Source organism: Gadus morhua, chromosome 2 (assembly GCF_902167405.1).
Source record: "Gadus morhua chromosome 2, gadMor3.0, whole genome shotgun sequence".
Taxonomy (NCBI): Eukaryota; Metazoa; Chordata; class Actinopteri; order Gadiformes; family Gadidae; genus Gadus; species Gadus morhua.
Genome location: NC_044049.1, coordinates 24321246 through 24341365, shown reverse-complemented (window position 1 = coordinate 24341365; position 20120 = coordinate 24321246). Strand labels below are relative to the sequence as shown.

General features: G+C 47.5%; 6 protein-coding genes across 7 annotated transcripts in view; all 6 read left to right on the top strand.

The window, feature by feature from the left end:
* LOC115560902 (myosin-10) overlaps positions 1-8688 on the top strand; it is a 45051-nt gene extending 36363 nt beyond the window's left edge. For both annotated transcript variants that reach the window (XM_030380547.1, XM_030380556.1), the window contains 9 exons: positions 439-651; positions 968-1129; positions 1729-1857; positions 2940-3028; positions 3808-3931; positions 4397-4605; positions 4800-4908; positions 5788-5960; positions 6604-8688. In XM_030380547.1, coding sequence (XP_030236407.1) covers positions 439-651; positions 968-1129; positions 1729-1857; positions 2940-3028; positions 3808-3931; positions 4397-4605; positions 4800-4908; positions 5788-5960; positions 6604-6784 — 1389 coding nt within the window. In that variant the 3' untranslated portion in view covers positions 6785-8688. The remainder of the gene's footprint in view (positions 1-438; positions 652-967; positions 1130-1728; positions 1858-2939; positions 3029-3807; positions 3932-4396; positions 4606-4799; positions 4909-5787; positions 5961-6603) is intronic.
* A 3041-nt stretch (positions 8689-11729) lies between these two features.
* Positions 11730-12585, top strand: LOC115560974 (histone H2B 1/2-like). The gene has a single exon (XM_030380699.1). It carries the CDS (start codon positions 11748-11750, stop codon positions 12123-12125), a length of 378 nt encoding a protein of 125 aa, XP_030236559.1. The 5' UTR covers positions 11730-11747; the 3' UTR covers positions 12126-12585.
* An 899-nt stretch (positions 12586-13484) lies between these two features.
* LOC115560959 (histone H2B 1/2-like) lies at positions 13485-13900 on the top strand. The gene has a single exon (XM_030380657.1). The coding sequence runs from the start codon at positions 13489-13491 to the stop codon at positions 13864-13866; it is 378 nt and encodes a 125-aa protein (XP_030236517.1). The 5' UTR covers positions 13485-13488; the 3' UTR covers positions 13867-13900.
* Positions 13901-14951: 1051 nt separating this feature from the next.
* Positions 14952-15448, top strand: LOC115560928 (histone H3). The gene has a single exon (XM_030380610.1). The coding sequence runs from the start codon at positions 15012-15014 to the stop codon at positions 15420-15422; it is 411 nt and encodes a 136-aa protein (XP_030236470.1). The 5' UTR covers positions 14952-15011; the 3' UTR covers positions 15423-15448.
* Positions 15449-16302: 854 nt separating this feature from the next.
* LOC115560947 (histone H2A) lies at positions 16303-17315 on the top strand. The gene has a single exon (XM_030380633.1). It carries the CDS (start codon positions 16320-16322, stop codon positions 16701-16703), a length of 384 nt encoding a protein of 127 aa, XP_030236493.1. The 5' UTR covers positions 16303-16319; the 3' UTR covers positions 16704-17315.
* A 542-nt stretch (positions 17316-17857) lies between these two features.
* On the top strand, positions 17858-18255 carry LOC115560970 (histone H4). The gene has a single exon (XM_030380684.1). It carries the CDS (start codon positions 17894-17896, stop codon positions 18203-18205), a length of 312 nt encoding a protein of 103 aa, XP_030236544.1. The 5' UTR covers positions 17858-17893; the 3' UTR covers positions 18206-18255.
* The last annotated feature ends 1865 nt before the right edge of the window (positions 18256-20120 follow it).

Here is a 20120-nt window from a genome sequence, read left to right as displayed (position 1 = left end):
CTCGCTTTCTCCCACCTTCTCGCCCCCACTCTCTCTGTCTCCTCAAAAAGTACAATACAACATTGCTCATTATAATTCTCTTTAACAACGGTAATCGCTTAATAACAAAGTTGCCCTGGGTCGTAACCACGGGAATGTCCTCCCTCCTTCTTACAACACTCAAAACTAATTTATTTAAAATCTAGCAGTGTCTCATCAAATCAAATCACCAAATCAAACATGATTTGTTGTATTGCAAAATTTCAATACAAGGTGCCTAAAAATTTATGAAGAAGTTACATGGATTAAGAGAATGCTGAACTAAATAGCTATGTTATAAGGTTGATTTTAAAGGGGTTCACAGATTGTGTTGTCCTCAGCTTCTCAGGCGGGCTGTCTCCTAGCTGAAACAGGAGGTTCTCTCACCCTTTAACCCCCCCTCCCTCACCCCCACACCAGGTCCACGAGCTGGAGAAGGCCAAGCGGAGCCAGGACCAGCAGCTGGAGGAGATGCGCGTGCAGCTGGAGGAGCTGGAGGACGAGCTGCAGGCCACGGAGGACGCCAAGCTGCGTCTGGAGGTCAACATGCAGGCCATGAAGGCGCAGTACGACCGCGACCTGGCCGGCAAGGACGAGATGGGAGAGGAGAAGAAGAGAGCGCTGGTCAAACAGGTGGCTCGCCACACATCCTCTGTCCCCTCTATATCTAATCTTTATCAAAAAATATAGATATCTTTCTCTCTTTTACTTTCGATGAAATGATGGAAAGATTTGGTTGATTGCCAACCAAATAGCCATGTAATAGTCAATAATAAGTACTCCTCCTTCAAAGGACTATAAAACCTCTTAATCAAATTGAAGTGCATTATAGCTACAGTATTTCCTGTGTCTTTATCCAGTCTGAATTTCCCTGTGGATCCTGAAGCCCAGAATAAAGTTCCTCATCGTCTCAGGTAACAATGGGTTGTGGCTCCTCCCCTTCTGCAAGGTGCGCGAGATGGAGGTGGAGCTTGATGACGAGAGGAAGCAGAGAGCTCTGGCCGTGGCGGCCAAGAAGAAGCTGGAGGCGGATTTGATCGACGCCGTCGGGCAGATAGAGGGCGCCAACAAGGCCCGCGACGAGGCCATCAAGCACCTACGGAAGCTACAGGTAGGACACTTACAGGTGTCAGGCTACAGGTAGGACAGCAAGCTACAGGTAACAAGCTGCAGGTAGGACACTGAGATACAGGTACCAGGCTACAGGTAACAAGCTACAGGTAGGACAGCAAGCTACAGGTAACAAGCTACAGGTAGGACACTGAGATACAGGTACCAGGCTACAGGTAGGACAGCAAGCTACAGGTAACAAGCTACAGGTAGGGCAGCAAGCTACAGGTGGTAGGAGACCAAGCTACAGGTAACAAGCTACAGGTAGGACACTTACAGGTGTCGGGCTACAGGTAGGACAGCAAGCTACAGGTAACAAGCTACAGTTAGGACACACAGCTACAGGTAGGAGACCAAGCTACAGGGAGGAGACAAAGTTACAGGTATCAGGCTACCGGTAGGACACACAGCTACAGGTAGGACACTGAGATACAGGTTGCAAGCTACAGGTAGGACGCTGAGATACAGGTTGCAAGCTACAGGTAGGACCCTGATATACAGGTACCATGCTACAGTCATAGTCGTGGTTTCAGATAGAACTAGTCGACCAGCGACTGTGTGCCAGTGTTGCTCAGGGTTTTCCGTCTCCTCGGTCCCCAGGCCCAGATGAAGGACTACCACCGGGAGCTGGAGGAAGCCCGGGCGTCCCGGGACGAGGTGTTCTCCCAGGCCAAGGAGAACGAGAAGAAACTCAAGACCCTGGAGGCGGAGATCCTCCAGCTGCACGAGGTCTGGTCCTCTGATTCACCACAGTACCACAGTACTCACAGTACCACAGTACTCACCACAGTACTCACCACAGTACTCACAGTACCACAGTACTCACAGTACCACAGTACTCACAGGACCACAGTACTCACAGTAACACAGTACCACAGTACTCACAGTACCACAGTACTCACCACAGTACCACAGTACCACAGTACTCACCACAGTACACACAGTACCCACAGTACCACAGTACTCACAGTACCCACAGTACCACAGTACTCACAGTACCACAGTACTCACCACAGTACACACAGTACCACCGTACTCACCCCAGTACTCACAGTACCACAGTACTCACCACAGTACTCACAGTACCACAGTACTCACCCCAGTACTCACAGTACCACATTACTCACAGTACTCACAGTACCACAGTACTCACCACAGTACTCACAGTACCACCGTACTCACCCCAGTACTCACAGTACCACATTACTCACAGTACTCACAGTACCACAGTACTCACCACAGTACTCACAGTACCACCGTACTCACCCCAGTACACACAGTACCACAGTACTCACCCCAGTACACACAGTACCACAGTACTCACCACAGTACACACAGTACCACAGTACTCACCCCAGTACTCACAGTACCAACGTACTCACCACAGTACACACAGTACCACAGTACTCATCCCAGTACACACAGTACCACAGTACTCACCACAGTACACACAGTACCACCGTACTCAGAACGCACTGTGGGAAAACTGAAAATATAATGCATGAGCAGTAATATATAGAACAATAAAGGAAAATCCACATATACACAGATGTATACATTGCTATAAACTTGCACCAGGGTGTATATTGCATCACTAAGGTTTGTAGGTCAATGTTTTAACTGGACATTGTTTGATCCAAAATGTTATGACTGGCCTAACTTGACCTTTGACCTGTGTTGACCCCTGTGTTTGACGTTTGAACGGTATTGACCCCTGTGTTTGACGTTTGAACGGTATTGACCCCTGTGTTTGACCTTTGAACGGTATTGACCACTGTGTTTGACCTTTGACCTGTGTTGACCTTGTGAAGGACCTGGCGGCGTCGGAGAGGGGGCGGCGGCACGCGGAGCAGGAGCGCGACGAGCTGCAGGACGAGATCTCCAACAGCTCCTCCGGAAAGTCAGTGGACCCCCCCCCCCCAGAACCATCAGCTAGTGGACCCCCCCCCCCAGAACCATCAGCTAGTGGACCCCCCGTCCCCCTCAGAACCATCAGCTAGTGGACCCCCCCCCCCCCCCCCTCAGAACCATCAGCTAGTGGACACCCCCCCCCCCTCAGAACCATCAGCTAGTGGACCCCCCCCCCCCCAGAACCATCAGCTAGTGGACCCCCCCCCCCCAGAACCATCAGCTAGTGGACCCCCCCCCCCCCCCTCAGAACCATCAGCTAGTGGACCCCCCCCCCCCTCAGAACCATCATATATACCCTTTTACATTTGTTCATGTTATGATTATTACTATTATGCTGCAAGTTTAGCTCAGGAACAATACCAGACAATGGTGTATTCCCTTCCCAATAATATTTAGGTGTTTTTGTCTTCTGCACGTATTATTGAATCGATATCGAAGCAATTGGATCAATATCGAATCGAACCGATATCGAATCTAATCAAGACCTAAAGAATCTAATTGAATTAAATTGTGAGGTACCTGGCAATACCCAACCCTAGTAGGATGCTTTGGATAAAGGCGTCTGCTAACTGCATGAATTGTAAAAGTAAATATATATATGATTATATTTAAGAGTGGAAATATATATTTCTATTTATACTATGATGTAGAAAATAAGAAATATAAAGAAAGTATTAACTCTCATCTTCGTGTCTAAGACAGCCTTCCAAACAGAGGTCAGAGGTCAGAGGGTGATGCTCAGCTGTGCGTGTTGCTGCTGTGTTCCAGGTCGGCCCTGCTGGAGGAGAAGAGGAGGCAAGAGGCGCGCATCGCCCACCTGGAGGAGGAGCTGGAGGAGGAGCAGGGCAACATGGAGCTCCTCAACGAGCGCTTCAGGAAGACCTCCATGCAGGTCCTGAGCCCCGCGGTCGACCCCGATCGTCCTGTCCTCACCCTGACCATTAGAATCATCGTTTAGAGAGGCCCGAGCCTGTAAACCAACCCACTCACTAGAGCCTCTCAGCCTTATCGTTTAGTCACTGCTTATGGGATGCATGTGGCTCAGGAGGTCGGCCGGTAACCGGAAGGCTGCTGGTTCGATCCCCGGCTCCTCCTAGCTGAGTGTTGAGTTGTCCCCGGGGGTGAGACACCTCACCCTGACTGCTCCCGACGAGCTGGCTGTCGCCCTGCGCGGCTGACTCCGCCGTCGGTGTGTGGATGTGTGTATGAACGGGTTGAATGTCGGGCAATGCTGTAAAGCGCTCAGAGAGGCCACTGGTTTAAAAGCGCTGCATTAATGCAGTCCATTGACGTTGACATTTACGCTAACGCTAACTAAGCAGCTAACTCCTTGGCGGGGCCTCTCTTGCGCCCTCAGGTGGACTCTCTGAGCGCGGAGCTGGGCGCGGAGCGCAGTGCCGGCCAGAAGAGCGAGAACGCACGGCAGCAGCTGGAGCGGCTCAACAAAGAGCAGCGCGCCAAGCTGGGGGAGCTGGAGGGGGTCCTGAAGACTCGCTTCAAGACCACCATCAGCACACTGGAGATCAAGATCTGCCAGCTGGAGGAGCAGATGGAGCAGGAGGCCAAGTAGGAGACCCCCATACCGAGCACACACCTAGCCCACACACCTTTAATTGATCATAACCGGCATACCATAGCGCGATGCTATCCCGCTGGCCGTTAAGTGAGGCTAACCGTAGCTCGACGCTCACCCGCCGCTAGTCGTAGCACGATGCTAAGCCGCTAACCGTAGCTTCCTCTCGTTCTGCCCCTGGCTCCAGAGAGCGGGCGGCAGCCAATAAGATCGTCCGGCGGACGGAGAAGAAGCTGAAGGAGGTGTGCATGCAGGTGGAGGACGAGCGTCGCCACGCCGACCAGTTCAAAGAACAGGTGAGGAGCTGAGGCTATACTACTAACCGACACCGTCACCGTCGTGTTGCCATCAGCAACGAAACGCTTCAAAGAGCCGTCCCTTTGACGTGCTGCATCAGAGACACACACTGAACACGGACTGGAGGAAATATTGATTTATTAGTTGAACGTATATTCAACCACTCGCCAATCGGGGTAGGGCTAATCGAATTCAAACCGACATCGCAATGTAATAGAACGCCATCAACGTTGTATTCAGAGCTACGCACACCTAGTACACACACCTAGAACACACACCTAGAACACACACCTAGAATGCACACCTAGAACACACACCTAGTACGCACACCTAGAACGCACACCTAGTACGCACACCTAGAACACACACCTAGAACACACACCTAGAACACACACCTAGAACACACACCTAGAACACACACCTAGAACACACACCTAGTAAACACACCTAGAACACACACCTAGAACACACACCTAGTACACAAACCTAGAACACACACCTAGTGCACACACACACACCTAGTACACACACGTAGTACGGACACACCTCGTACGCAAACCTAGAACGCACAACTAGTACACAGACCTAGTACACACACCCCTAGTACACAGACCTAGTACACAGACCTAGTACACACACCCCTAGTACACAGACCTACTACACACACCCCTAGTACACAGACCTAGTAGACACACCCCTAGTACACAGACCTAGTACACACACCCCTAGTACACAGACCTAGTACACACACCCCTAGTACGCAGACCTAGTACACACACCCCTAGTACACAGACCTAGTACACACACCCCTAGTACGCAGACCTAGTACACACACCCCGCGGCCAGTAGGCGCTAACAGCCCCCCCCCCCCCCCCCAGATGGAGAAGGCCAACTCCCGCATGAAGCAGCTGAAGCGTCAGCTGGAGGAGGCGGAGGAGGAGGCCACGCGCTCCAACGCCGCCCGCAGGAAGCTGCAGCGCGAGCTGGACGACGCCACGGAGGCCAGCGAGGGGCTGGGCCGCGAGGTCAACACGCTCAAGAGCCGCCTCAGGTACACACACACGCTGACCTCCACGCACACACGCACACACACACACACTGACCTCCACATACACACACACACACACACACGCACACACACATGCACGCACGCACGCACACACGCACGCACGCACGCGCGCGCACACACACAGACACACTGACCTTGACCTCCACAAACACTGACACACACTGAGCTCCACACACACACACACACTGACCTTGACCTCCACAAACACTGACACACACTGAGCTCCACACACACACACACACACTCACTCACACTGACCTTGACCTCCACAAACAGACACACACTGAGCTCCACACACACAAACACACACACATACACAAAACACAGGCCCCGTTCACACCTGGCGTCTCCACCTGTGTCTCAAGGGACCACTTGTCATCCGATCTCGCTCCACCGATCTAAATGCAAATAAACACCTGCATCAATTCTGTTCGCAAAGACACAAATGCGTCGCTGTACAAGTAGAAGCACGTCGGAACTACCCAGGCTGGGTCTATTCCTTGCCGGGTTCCAGGCAGACCAGAGCGCCAACGATGTTGTAAACGGTGATGCTAGGGTTTGGGTGAATGAATGAACACAGTGAATGAACGGACGTGATGACACAGCAGTTTGGCTCCGCCCCCAGGCGTGGCGGTCCTGTGAGCTTCTCGTCGGGTCGCTCGGCACGCCGCCAGCTGGAGGACACCTCCCCGGAGCCCCCCTCCCCGGACCCCGCCTCTCTGGACCTTGCCTCGCTGGACGCAGCCTCAGACCTCGAGCAGGACAGCAAGACCCCCGACGAGGCACCCAGCGCCCAGCTGGTGTAGAGCTCTCTCTCTCTCTCTCTCTCTCTCTCTCTCTCTCTCTCTCTCGCTCTCTCTCTCTCTCTCTCTCTCTCTCTCTCTCTCTCGCTCTCTCTCTCTCTCTCTCTCTCTCTCTCTCTCTCTCTCTCTCTACCTCTCTCTCTCCACCTCTCTCTCTCTCTCTCTTAGTGCTCACTCTATTATACAGACTCACATCTCTCTCCCCGACAGCCACCAGCAGCTATCTCCCTTGCCCCTCCTCAAATAAATCGAATCTAATCAAATCTAGGCCCTGTCCCTAGCCCCTCCTCTAGGCCCGGTCCCTAGCCCCTCCTCTAGGCCCTGTCCCTAGCCCCCCCTCTAGGCCCGGTCCCTAGCCCCTCCTCTAGGCCCGGTCCCTAGCCCCTCCTCTAGGCCCTGTCCCTAGCCCCCCCTCTAGGCCCGGTCCCTAGCCCCACCTCTAGGCCCGGTCCCTAGCCCCTCCTCTAGGCCTGTTAGCCCCTCCTCTAGGCCCTCTCCCTAGCCCCTCCTCTAGGCCCTGTTAGCCCCTCCTCTAGGCCATAGCCCCTCCTCTAGGCCCTCTCCCTAGCCCCTCCTCTAGGCCTGTTAGCCCCTCCTCTAGGGCCTGTTCTCCCTAGCCCCTCCTCTAGGCCCTGTTAGCCCCTCCTTTAGGCCATAGCCCCTCCTCTAAGCCTCTCCCTGGTGTCTCCTCACCAGCGCAATCAGTGAGTTATGCTAATAGATGTTTTCCAGTCATCTATTGTTTGAGACTTTGTGCTTAAACACAACGACGTGAATGAAGTGTAGCGTTTCCACAGAAACAAGCGGTCTGCTGTAAATACAAAACAAACGACGCATGCTAGCCTTCTGTACAATGTGCTCTGGACTCTTAGCTCTGAGCTAAACGTGAAAAAGTTAAAGGTTATTCTAAAAACATAAACTCTAGAATGTGCCTTAGACATGCATCAGCTTTTACTTTTAAAACGTGTACTTTTCAATTAGAATGATATGTGTTGAACCGGCTGTAACTGTTGGTGAGGCATATTGTTTGTTTCATTGCACCAGTAAGCAACCTGAGAACTTTGCCTAATATTTTGTTCTGGTTTATCTTCTGTTGAGCCGAAAGCCCAAAGCACACGGACATGTTGGGAAGGTCTCAAAATGTTTTTTTCAGTTTTGGACTGAATGTAAGAAGCCTGTGGACAATTCTAATTATGCTATCTCAAACAACAAGAAAGCCGTCGATAAGACGACAGTAAAGGGCGGCAAAAAGCGCAGAAAGACCATAAGGAGAGCTATGCCATCTACATAACATTTACATTTACATTGAGGGCATTTAGCAGACGCTTTTAACTCGTCTGCTGCTCGATCAGAAGAAAGAGAAACCATTTATCGCTGTCGGTACAGTAAGGATGTTCATAGAATCAAGTGCCAAGCACTAACAAACGCTAGGTTGACCCATTCCCCGTGTACAACAAAGATAGCTTGGATAAGATGCAAGTACCACTGAAATCGAAGTGGCTAGGGCTCCAGACGGATCTGTGAGGCGAAACAGAACGGGAAGTCACATGATCTGGATCGTCTCCATGCTGAAATATAAGGACCTCAATCCTATGTGAAGCGAGTGGAAGAACACATCCACGCTACGTTTGCGCATTCAAGTCCTTTCCTCGTTCAAACAATACAAGCATTTCTATTTTGGGTTGTGTTAGAAATAGGAACCAAAACTTGTGCTCCGGGTGCTTTGGGCTACATTCATTCATGGAGCTTCCTAGTGGGGTTGTAATCAAAGCTTCCAGAATGCTGTCGGCATGCTGTCAGCAACAACTGACACACCAGTGCATCTTATCCTATTTTATTTCTATCGCTTTTGTTCTTTGTAAAAGACCAATAACAATAAAGAGCCATGTAGATGGTGTGTTTCAATGCTTTGTGTCTTTGAACTTTATTGAATGAACTGTTGATTACATTACATATGTATGAGGTATGACATCTTAGATCACAAAAGTGGTTTTAGAGTTGAGCTTGACTTTACAGAAGCCCGCGTCATGAAAGAATAGATGCGTTTTTGCAATGAGTCCGTCTTCATGGAGAAATTCCTGAAACGGATTATTTCAATGGAACCTGAGGCCTGCACTGAGGAAACACGCTGGAGCTGCACCTGTTGTGGATACAATCCCACGCTCTCAACGCTTTAAGAGGAAACCTGAGGTTGAGAAGGACAAGTCCTGGAAGATTAAGGCTTTATTATGACTTTCACAGAAGTAACAACACAACCTGTGTTGGTTTGCAAAGAACTCCTGATCAGGCTTCAAGTTATATACCTTAATTGTGTGGCTTCCCCCTACATGCAGTACAACGCTCTATACTACGGGCAACCCAGCTGGCAGTGTCTGACTAACCAGAGTATGAGTATTGACCAGTTAACCACCAGTTAGTGTAAGTGTAAAAGTACCATGAGACTGGGAGACCTGTCTCATTCCGTCACAAAGGGAGACTGCGCAGGGGGGAGGTTCACCATTTGACAGGGAAATGGTGTGAATGAGTGATACGTGTGAATGCCCCTCAGGATGTAGGCATTTGTTGACCTGTCCTTCAAATGGGCCAGATAATATATTAATAATACAGTGTTTAATGTTTAGCTTGAATCGTAACAATGCTTACCTTATATACTTATATATTCTATGCGCTGAGGGAGCTGTGGTTCTCCCTCAGCGCGAAGGGACCCCCTTGGCGGCGAGACGCTCTCTCACAGGCAGGGAGAGCAATCATAGATTACCCAGAGATCGGCCAGCGCTTGTGGGCCTGGCCGCTGAACGTGAGCGCCTAGAGGGTCTAGGCCTCTCCCAGGAGGTCGTACGGACCATCCAGGGTGCCAGAGCTGACTCCACCAGAGCGTGTTACTCGGCTAAATGGGCGGCTTTCCAGAAATGGTGCACGGAGAGGGGTTGTGATCCCATCTCCTGCCCTTTGCCACGTGTGCTCTCTTTCCTCCAGACACTGATGGAAGGAGGGCTGGCTTTTAGCACGGTTAAAACGTATGCGGCTGCTGTTTCATAATGCCATGAATGAAGCGCTTCCTAAAAGGTGTGAGGAGAGAGAGACCCGTGACTCGAGTTTGTGTCAGCCAAGACAGCTTTGCTGCTGGCCCTGACGTCAGCTAAGAGAGTGAGCGACCTGTCTGCACTCTCGGTAGCCCCTTCTGGTCTTAGAATACAAGGAGTCGGCATTTCGTGATATTACGCCCAAACCCGGCTTTTACACCAAAGAGAATTACTAGCTCGTTCAGATCGAGAGTAATAACACTCAATGGTTTCTCTCTCCCTCCTCATCAATCGGAGGAGGAGGCAACAACCCATCTCTTGTGCCCCGTACGCACGCTTGCCTGTTATGTGAATCGCACAGAGGCTCTGCGCAAATCTCATTAGTTATTTGTGCATTACAGAGAACATTCCCAGGGCCTCCCCCTGACGATACAACGGCTGTCACATTGGCTATGTGATGCTATCACACAGGCTTATGTGTCAGCGGGCGCCTGAGACTATCAGAGCTCACTCGACCAGAGGAATATCGTCCTCTGTCGCTCTGCAAAGAGGGATGCCTATGGAGGATATCTGCACCGCAGCCTCCTGGGCTTCCCCATGCTCTTTTATTAGGTTTTACCTAAGAGACATGTCGCGCCTTTCTATGACACACTCAGTTCTAGGTGCTTTGTCAGAGTGAGTGTGTTTGTGTGACTATTCCCCTCGCATATTAAACAATGTGAAGTAGAGTCAAAGTAGAGTCAAATGCTGAGAGCTCTTGTGTCTTATCAGACACATTAGAGCTGCTCGTTGATGACGTGCCGTTAGACGCATGACGTATGTTATGCTACGTCTGACGCATGATACTAGCGCGTATGTAGCTGTGTTTCTGGTACAGATTGGGACCAATGAGGCATAGACTATATTGTGCTTCGCCCTTTTTACCCAATAGCGATAGCCTTAAAAGGCGAAGCCTATGCGACATAGAATGATAGTTACGTATTGTAACTCTAGATTCTATGAGTATAGGCGCAGCCTTTTAATTGTTGGCCTCATCGTCCTGTAGATAGCTGAAGAAAAGCTGTTTATAGGGAGCAGAACGTATATCTGTGAGGCCCACGCTGCTGGTGGGCGGGGAACTGTTACAAAAGGTCTGTGCTTTTCTGACCATAAACAGGCAGACTGTTCAAAAATATACAATGTGCTCGATTGATAGATAAAAAGATAGATTTATCCCCCACCAGATTCAATTTATGATCTCAGGAAATCACATCTACGATATTCAAAACCCAAAATCCTTTATATACTTAAAATACCCCTGTGGCTTCCTTGGGGCTGAGCCCACCCAAAAGTCAGAACCTAGAATCTCCCCTGGCGGGGTTTACACTTTTTTCAGTGCTACGCTCACGCCTAGGGATAACCCAATAGCAATACCCTTAAAAGGCTGCGCCTATACTCACAGAAACTAGAGTTACAATACGTAACTATCGATTTGATCGTTGAATTAAAAAAAGCCCTCGCGCGGTTAATTTGTTCCTCTGTCAACTGTGACGTCATCGAGACGGAACAGAGCTGGCAAGAATCAATGAAGTAATACATAAATGGTTTAACTCATGATTTGAGTGGCTTCCATACATAGTAATGATTGATCTATTGGATCGGACTATTGAACCGTAGGAAGGTACCTCCTGAATCGGCTTATTACGAGTTGTATATTAAAAGATATATAAAATATAACATATACAAATATATATAAAGCTTTTAACGTATGATACGGAATGTTCTCTCTCTCCTCGGATACTCTACTCCGCTTTAATGCTACTGCGATATGTATCTTAACCAATAGCAGATACTCAGGATTCGTGTATTCTAGCCAATCACACACATGGACTGCCCCTTGTTGATTTGCATGCTCCTCTTATAAATATGGCAGTCGAACGTGGTTACTTCATTCGACAGACATCATGCCTGCTGACGTTGCCAAACCCGCTCCCAAGAAGGGCTCCAAGAAAGCCGTTTCTAAGACCGCAGTCAAGGGCGGTAAGAAGCGCCGAAAGACCAGGAAGGAGAGCTATGCCATTTATGTGTACAAGGTGCTGAAGCAGGTCCACCCCGACACCGGTATCTCCTCCAAGGCGATGGGAATCATGAACTCCTTCGTCAACGACATCTTTGAGCGCATCGCCGGTGAGGCCTCTCGTCTGGCTCACTACAACAAGCGCTCCACCATCACCTCCAGGGAGATCCAGACCGCAGTCCGCCTGCTGCTCCCCGGTGAGCTGGCCAAGCACGCCGTGTCTGAGGGCACCAAGGCTGTGACCAAGTACACCAGCTCCAAGTAGACTACCACTTGATATCAAACAAACGGTCCTTTTCAGGACCACTCAAATACGTCTAAAAGAGCTATAGGCCTACCTTTAACTATGCAGACGCTGTCCATATCTCAAGCAGTATTTTGGGGGTACGGAATGCATTTAAACCAAGCTTAGAAACGACGGGCTTTGGACAGGACTTATCTGAAACTCAACACAAACGCTCACGGTACAGTTTGAATACTAGAGAATAAAAAGCCTTTTTGAGGATTTTTTTTTTTGAGGGGTACCGGTAATTCAGTGGCGTTGGGCTCACTCCCCACACACAATCTGTCATGACAAATGACTCCCGTCAAATGTCGACAAAATCTCTTTGTAAAAGCTTACATGTGTATATGGTATGAGATATCAATTAAATAGAACCTGAAGAACCCAACGAATCTCTGCTCCTTGGGGTTGGAAAGTCTTTCCCCGCTCCTTATTTTTCTAATAAATAAACATACCATCCTTCTTTTGAAACAAATGCATTTGAAGTGTTTTAATCTGATGAACTCACTTTGAGATGTCTTATTTGATTATGTTTATTGTTTTCATGGGGCTGCCAAGTTGGGTTGTTATCGAAGTCTCCATAATGCTGCCCGCATGCTGTCAGCAACACCTGGCGAGCCAGTACATCTTCTATTTCATTTCTTTATCTTTTTTGTAAAAGACCAGTAATAGGCCTACTAAAGATCCATGTAAACGGTGTGTTTCAATAATTATTGCCTATGAACTTTATTTAATGAACTGTTGATTACATAACATGTATAGGGTAGTCTGATTGATTCTGATGACTGATGATAAAAAGACTGATGACTATCCGTGGGGAGAATGTACATACTTACTCCACTCGATCGATTTGATCCACCCAATGATGCGCACATTGCACAGCAAAACATGCTGGCAACTCAAGAACAAGAACAGGGAGAGAAAACAGCTGAATAACGGCTTGATATGATATTCATGTTTCTGAGTTTATTCGACCAAATGTATTTCCGTTATAAAGCCCACTGTATGTGTGTGTGCATCTATATAGGCGCTTAACTGTGACCAAAAATATTTCAATTGAACAAACTCAATGATTCATTAATTAATTCAAAGCAGACCGGGTTTTTAGCTAAGGTAACGTCAAATATGCGAACAATGCAGAAAACTCTTGATGTTTTTATTATTAAAGCAAACATGACCGTAATGAGCAACTATGAATGCGTATAAATGCCCACGCGCGGTTAAGGAATCTTTGCCTCAAGGGTCCTGTATTCTAGCCAATCGCAGAGATGCCACTGCCCTTGTTGATTTGCATGCGCCTCCTATAAAAATGGCAGTCGAGCGCTGGTGAGCATTATCAGACATCATGCCTGCTGACGTTGCCAAACCCGCTCCCAAGAAGGGCTCCAAGAAAGCCGTTTCTAAGACCGCAGTCAAGGGCGGCAAGAAGCGCCGAAAGACCAGGAAGGAGAGCTATGCCATCTACGTGTACAAGGTGCTGAAGCAGGTCCACCCCGACACCGGTATCTCCTCCAAGGCGATGGGTATCATGAACTCCTTCGTCAACGACATCTTTGAGCGCATCGCCGGTGAGGCCTCTCGTCTGGCCCACTACAACAAGCGCTCCACCATCACCTCCAGGGAGATCCAGACCGCCGTCCGCCTGCTGCTCCCCGGTGAGCTGGCCAAGCACGCCGTGTCGGAGGGCACCAAGGCTGTGACCAAGTACACCAGCTCCAAGTAGACTACCACTTGATCTCAAACCAACGGTCCTTTTCAGGACCACCCAACTGCACTACAAGAGCGTTTCCTTATTTGCAACAAACATTTCATTTTCGAGCTTTATGCTCGTTAAAGCAAGATTTAAGTCATCAATGTTATTACCCCTCTAAAAAGTGTAAATTCTAAACTGAACTCAGAAAACACGACTGGATGCAGACGAATAGATGTGCAGTCTAGCCGTGATATATTTCAGATTACCTCTTAAACTGCCTATAAAACTATTCTGCTTTTACTGCACTGCTTGCATATTCCATAAGGCTTAACAGATCGATTGGAAAATGTAATAATTTAGGTTATTTTAATAGCTTATCATACACCTTCCAGACATTAAAATCCTTGTTAGGCCCTTACATCTGGTGGAAAGGAAAAAGGGAATAAGTATTGTGTCGTTTCCTTGACCTGTTTCCAATTGGCTCTATCGTAGCCTATTTATAATCAAGTGCTGCAATGATCATTTTTGTTGATACTGATACTCTATGTAGTAAACACTGTTCCGTCACAAATGGGAGGAAATATTGAGGATAATTGACATCACAAATCAATATTGACCATCCATCTCCGTTATTATTTAGTTCGTTGTCTTGAGACCTATTCTCCAAACTGCCTAAAGGTGTTATATATTTGATATATATATATATATATATATATATATATATATATATATATATATATATATATATATATATATATATGATAGTATGGTATGACTAAAGATGCCAACTGAATGTAGATTTAAACATTCCATGCTGTGTTGGTTAACTCACTGTATTCAGTTAATAGTATGAGTGCAAGAGGCCTTGCATGCTGATATTCTTCTTCTTGACACGTACTTACTTGTTGTAAGTCGCTTTGGATAAAAGCTACTGCGAAATGCCTTTAATAAAAATGTACTATTCTGGCTGCACACAGGAAATAGTAAACACTTGATCGCTCCAGCTGAAAAGGAAAGAAAGGGGCGGGCACCATTGCGAGAGCGAGACTTCAGCCCTATGTGCCGCCAATCACAGCGTCTTTACAAGGACCAATCACTGTTTAGCGGTTATGGCCTGATATAAAGTCGGGCAGACTTCACACTGACAGTATTCTGATTTGAAAATCTCAGTTGAAATGGCCAGAACGAAGCAGACCGCGCGTAAATCTACCGGTGGCAAAGCGCCCAGGAAGCAGCTCGCCACCAAGGCTGCCCGCAAGAGCGCCCCGGCCACCGGTGGCGTGAAGAAACCCCATCGTTACAGGCCCGGTACAGTTGCGCTGAGAGAGATCCGTCGTTATCAGAAATCCACCGAGCTGCTGATCCGCAAGCTGCCCTTCCAGCGCCTGGTGAGGGAGATCGCCCAGGACTTCAAGACCGACCTCCGCTTCCAGAGCTCTGCTGTGATGGCTCTTCAGGAGGCCAGCGAGGCTTACCTGGTCGGTCTGTTCGAGGACACCAACTTGTGCGCCATCCACGCCAAGAGGGTCACCATCATGCCCAAAGACATCCAACTCGCCCGCCGTATCCGCGGAGAGCGCGCATAATTTGGTCAACTTCCAAGCAAAAAAAAGGCTCTTTTAAGAGCCACACACATGCTTAAAAGAACTTTACCTAATCCTCGCGGGCATATCATTAATTTAATTACCAATAGAATATGTATCAGTATATTTAGCCTAAATACAAAATGTTTCGGCAGCTGAATCATATCCACATTTGGAAGCGTAGCTGATAGATTTGTGTAGTGTGTTCGTTGTAGACGTTCATTTGCTGGTTACATAAAAGGTTCAAGATAGGAACGCCGTCTTTTCCTTACAGTTGTCCTACTTTGGGAAACTGGAAAGATTTACAACATAGGCTACATTGCCATTACCAAAATGCCTAGGTTAAGACGGAAGTCTTTCTTATAAGGTCGTTATAAAATAATAGCTAATGAACAGGGAACATGAATCATATTGAAAAATGTGGCTTAAAACAATTCCGCCTTTTACCATGAGGTTGTTAAATGAGACTGGGAAGATAAGAAGGGGGTTTACCGCCCAAAGTATGCAGGGGCAGAAAGCGGGAAGTGTATCAAGTTAGTATGGCCAGTGGAGACATATCAATCTGCTACAGAAGCAAAGAATGAACTACTTCAATGCATACATTTAATCATGCATTTGTATATTCTGATAACGTATTGATTTTAAAATTTGTCTAAATAAGCATTTAAATCATGGCTAGACTGTATAGAGGTATTTCTTTGCTTGTAATACACTGGCACATTTTATCTTACGGGAAAATACTGCCACCTATTGGGCATAGGGAAAAAACCCCGGTGGTACGTGATTGGTCCGTTTTATAACGTGTGATCTGGCCAATGAGAAAATACATTGTTGGGTATATTATCCAGTTGGCCGTCGTTTCCAAGTCACTGCAACGTCTGTATTCAAACCTTGCTAATCATGTCTGGACGAGGAAAGACCGGAGGAAAAGCCAGGGCGAAGGCCAAGACCAGGTCATCCCGTGCCGGGCTCCAGTTCCCCGTTGGCCGTGTGCACAGACTTCTTCGCAAGGGCAACTATGCTCATCGCGTCGGAGCCGGAGCTCCAGTCTACCTGGCTGCCGTGCTTGAGTATCTGACCGCTGAGATCCTGGAGTTGGCCGGTAACGCCGCCCGTGACAACAAGAAGACCCGCATCATCCCCCGCCATCTGCAGCTAGCCGTGCGTAACGACGAAGAGCTCAACAAACTCCTCGGTGGAGTGACCATCGCCCAGGGCGGTGTGCTGCCTAACATCCAGGCCGTCCTTCTGCCCAAGAAGACCGAGAAGCCCGCGAAGAAGTAAACTGAAAACCCATCTACAATCAACAAAAGGCTCTTTTAAGAGCCACTCAAATCTACTAAGAGATATTCCGTATGCCTACTGAAAGTCAACTGCGATAATTATCTCAAATGATTAGAAGCAGGAGACCCCATAGGTAATCTTAAAATCTTTACATGGACCTAACTGTATATTAGGGTAGCTTCAAGAAAGGCTGGACATAGGCCTAATGCATCACAACAAGATGAACGTAATCATCTGAAGCTTCAAGTGGCCAATGATAACGTTGATGTGGTCCCTGAGCTTTGCTCAAGAGTATCACGCTTAAGAGAATATTTTCTCAATATGTAAACCCTATTTGTGCTCACCATGATGAACGGCATAACGTTTAGTAGCTACAATGAGCTTTCTAAGTCTCACGTCTCCAGTAAAAGCTAGAGGTGCTAAAACGCCGGTTGTTTAAGGGTAATGCTTCATGGGTAAATCTTTGCTAGGTATTTGGCTATTTGTTCTTTATTACATTGTAGGTTTAGCATACTGCTGATTCATTTGTTTATTTATGTTTATACAATGCAAGTATGCTAGATTCCTCCCCCCACTACGACGGCATGTAGCCAACTGTTTCAATCGATTTAGTAGCCTAATTCCAACTATAAATTGTAAAATCTCCAGAATTATGAAACTTTATTGGTATGATTTTGATATTTCTAGCATAATTTTCTTTCTTCAAGCCCCCACTAGGATACATTGCTTGATTACCAAAAACAAAAACCTTAACTGAAACGGGTTTAGGTGATATAATTGTATTGTTTGTTTTCTTTGTAGAAAGCCTGTTTGGAAAATTAGTGTTAGACACACCACGAATATGGCAAATGAAACTCATCACACTAATTAGGAAACCCTTATCTTATTCTTCATATAATTTAGATATATTCACAACAGTTATTTTTTATATGATGTTTTATCGATATGCTACGAAAGCCATCGCCCGCTCCAAGTTATATTAATAAGTGGGTTATGATATTATTTTTAATCTAGTTGTGTAAAGGGAGGGTTCTGTGCTGAATAAAGGGAAATGGGCGGGGCCTGTAGAGAATGGGAGGGATCTGTAACAGTAGGCTGTCCTGAATCTCTCGAAGGTCCTCAGGAAGCCTTTATAAAGTCAGAGCGCTCGTTCAGTGTCACATTGAGTAGACTACCAAAGCTTCTCGAACATGTCTGGACGCGGGAAAGGAGGAAAGGGGCTCGGAAAAGGAGGCGCCAAGCGTCACCGTAAAGTTCTGCGTGATAACATCCAGGGTATCACCAAGCCCGCCATTCGCCGTCTGGCTCGTCGTGGCGGTGTGAAGCGTATCTCCGGCCTCATCTACGAGGAGACCCGCGGTGTCCTCAAGGTGTTCCTGGAGAACGTGATCCGTGATGCCGTCACCTACACCGAGCACGCCAAGAGGAAGACCGTCACCGCCATGGATGTTGTCTATGCCCTGAAGAGGCAGGGACGCACCCTGTACGGTTTCGGCGGTTAAACCATTTTTCGACCAACAATAAACCCAAAGGCTCTTTTAAGAGCCAACCAAATAATTCGAAGAGATTCTTACCATGATCTACGATTCAGTTTGCGCTGAATAATTGATAGTATCGGTTGGTGTTAATGCCACAATATCAATAACTTGTGTTGCATGTTGTGAAAATAGTAAACCGACCTGAAGTCAGGTTATTTAGACAAATTAAACGGTATAGGTCTACCAAGAGTAGATATGGCGGCCTAGATATATTTAATTCTAGAAACTATAATCCAATTTGATTTTCGAATTTTGACACAAACAGTTTTTGAACACTAATGGGTTTTTGATTTATCAAAGTTTATTTTTTTAGACTGCTGAAATCCAACATGAATAGGGAGTAGCGTTGCCACTGAAATAAGGCCACAAAACGAGCATTAGGATCTGCCAAAATAAGAGTGCGGATTGATTTAAAGAGACCTATAGCGAGAGTCTTAAATGCTACAATGGAAACTCATAAACTGAAAAAATACATGGTCAAAGCGTCAGAAAATCATCTGTCATTAACGTGAAAATGGATTTCAGTTCTTAGGCAAGTTCAAAGTCAGCTTGGGTTGTGTAGAAATAATTTACGGGGTTTATTGTAAAAATTCGGTTAAAAGATTTTAGCTGATACATTTTCAACATTTAGCTCACTTTCCTCACATAGTGGGAAAAGGAAACCACGCCCACTGCAGTGACTTCAAGACGCGCGGCAACATCGCACGGTTTCTCAGTCGGCTGATCCATGATAAGATGAGATAAGATAGCCTTTATTTTCATTGTACAGTCGCCTTTACAACGAAATGGGGAGTCCCAACTGGAGGTGCATTACACATACAAAAAAAACAACAAGGAATTTAAGTTAAAAATTGTAAAAAAAAACAGACAGAAATCACAAGAAAAACATTTGGAACAAGACAAGGACAGGCGTGGTGAATAATAAACATAAAATATAAAAGGCTGTTAGCATATTCCACTTTATAGAAAGTGAGATATATGTGTTTAATGTTTTATGTTTTATGAGTGTTAAGTGTCCTGATTGCCCAAGGAACAAAGCTGTTGTTCAGTCTGTTGGTTCTGCTATTCAGGCTCCTGTACCTCCTACCAGAGGGCAGTAGGCTGAGCAGGTGGTGGCCGGGATGGAGGTGGTCACGGATGATCTTTCTTGTTCTTGAGATGCATCGAGTGCTGGCGATGTCATCCAAGGTGGGCAAGGGAGAGCCAATCGTTTTGTCAGCTGACCTTATCACCCTCTGCAGCCTTTTTCTGTCAGCCACTGTGCAGCCAGCATACCACAAAGTGATGGAGAAGGCCAGCACACTCTCGATGGTGGAGCGGTAAAAGGTCACCAGCAGCTTCTCCTCCAGTCACCATTTATGTAGAGAGGGGCGGGAGCAGCTCTGTGTCTCCTGTAATCCATTATAACCTCCTTTGTTTTTTTTGTGTTAAGGGTCAGGTTGTTAGCGCCACACCACTCCACCAGCCGCTGCACCTCATCCCTATAGGCCGACTCGTCTCCTCCGGTTATGAGCCCCACCACAGTTGTATCATCCGCAAATTTCACTATTGTGTTGGGGGTGGCTGGGAGTACAGTCATGTGTGTAGATGGCATACAGGAATGGGCTCTGCACGCAGCCTTGTGGAGAACCCGTACTGAGCATGAGGGGGGAGGAGCTGTGGGTGCCAATTTTGACAGACTGCATAGATTTGTAAGAAAATCTTTTATCCAGCCACAGGTTGCGGGGGGGGGGGGGGGGGGGGGGGGGGGAGTCCAGGGCAGTCAACTTGCTCCCAAGGATGTCAGGGATGATGGTATTAAAGGCAGAGCTGTAGTCGACGAAGAGCATCCTTACGGAGGTCCCCGGGTGTTCCAGGTGGCTGAGTGCGGTGTGGAGGG

Coding starts and splice junctions, on each gene's coding strand:
- LOC115560947 (XM_030380633.1), top strand. CDS start 16,320: ATGTCTGGACGAGGAAAGACCGGAGGAAAAGCCAGGGCGAAGGCCAAG.
- LOC115560928 (XM_030380610.1), top strand. CDS start 15,012: ATGGCCAGAACGAAGCAGACCGCGCGTAAATCTACCGGTGGCAAAGCG.
- LOC115560974 (XM_030380699.1), top strand. CDS start 11,748: ATGCCTGCTGACGTTGCCAAACCCGCTCCCAAGAAGGGCTCCAAGAAA.
- LOC115560959 (XM_030380657.1), top strand. CDS start 13,489: ATGCCTGCTGACGTTGCCAAACCCGCTCCCAAGAAGGGCTCCAAGAAA.
- LOC115560970 (XM_030380684.1), top strand. CDS start 17,894: ATGTCTGGACGCGGGAAAGGAGGAAAGGGGCTCGGAAAAGGAGGCGCC.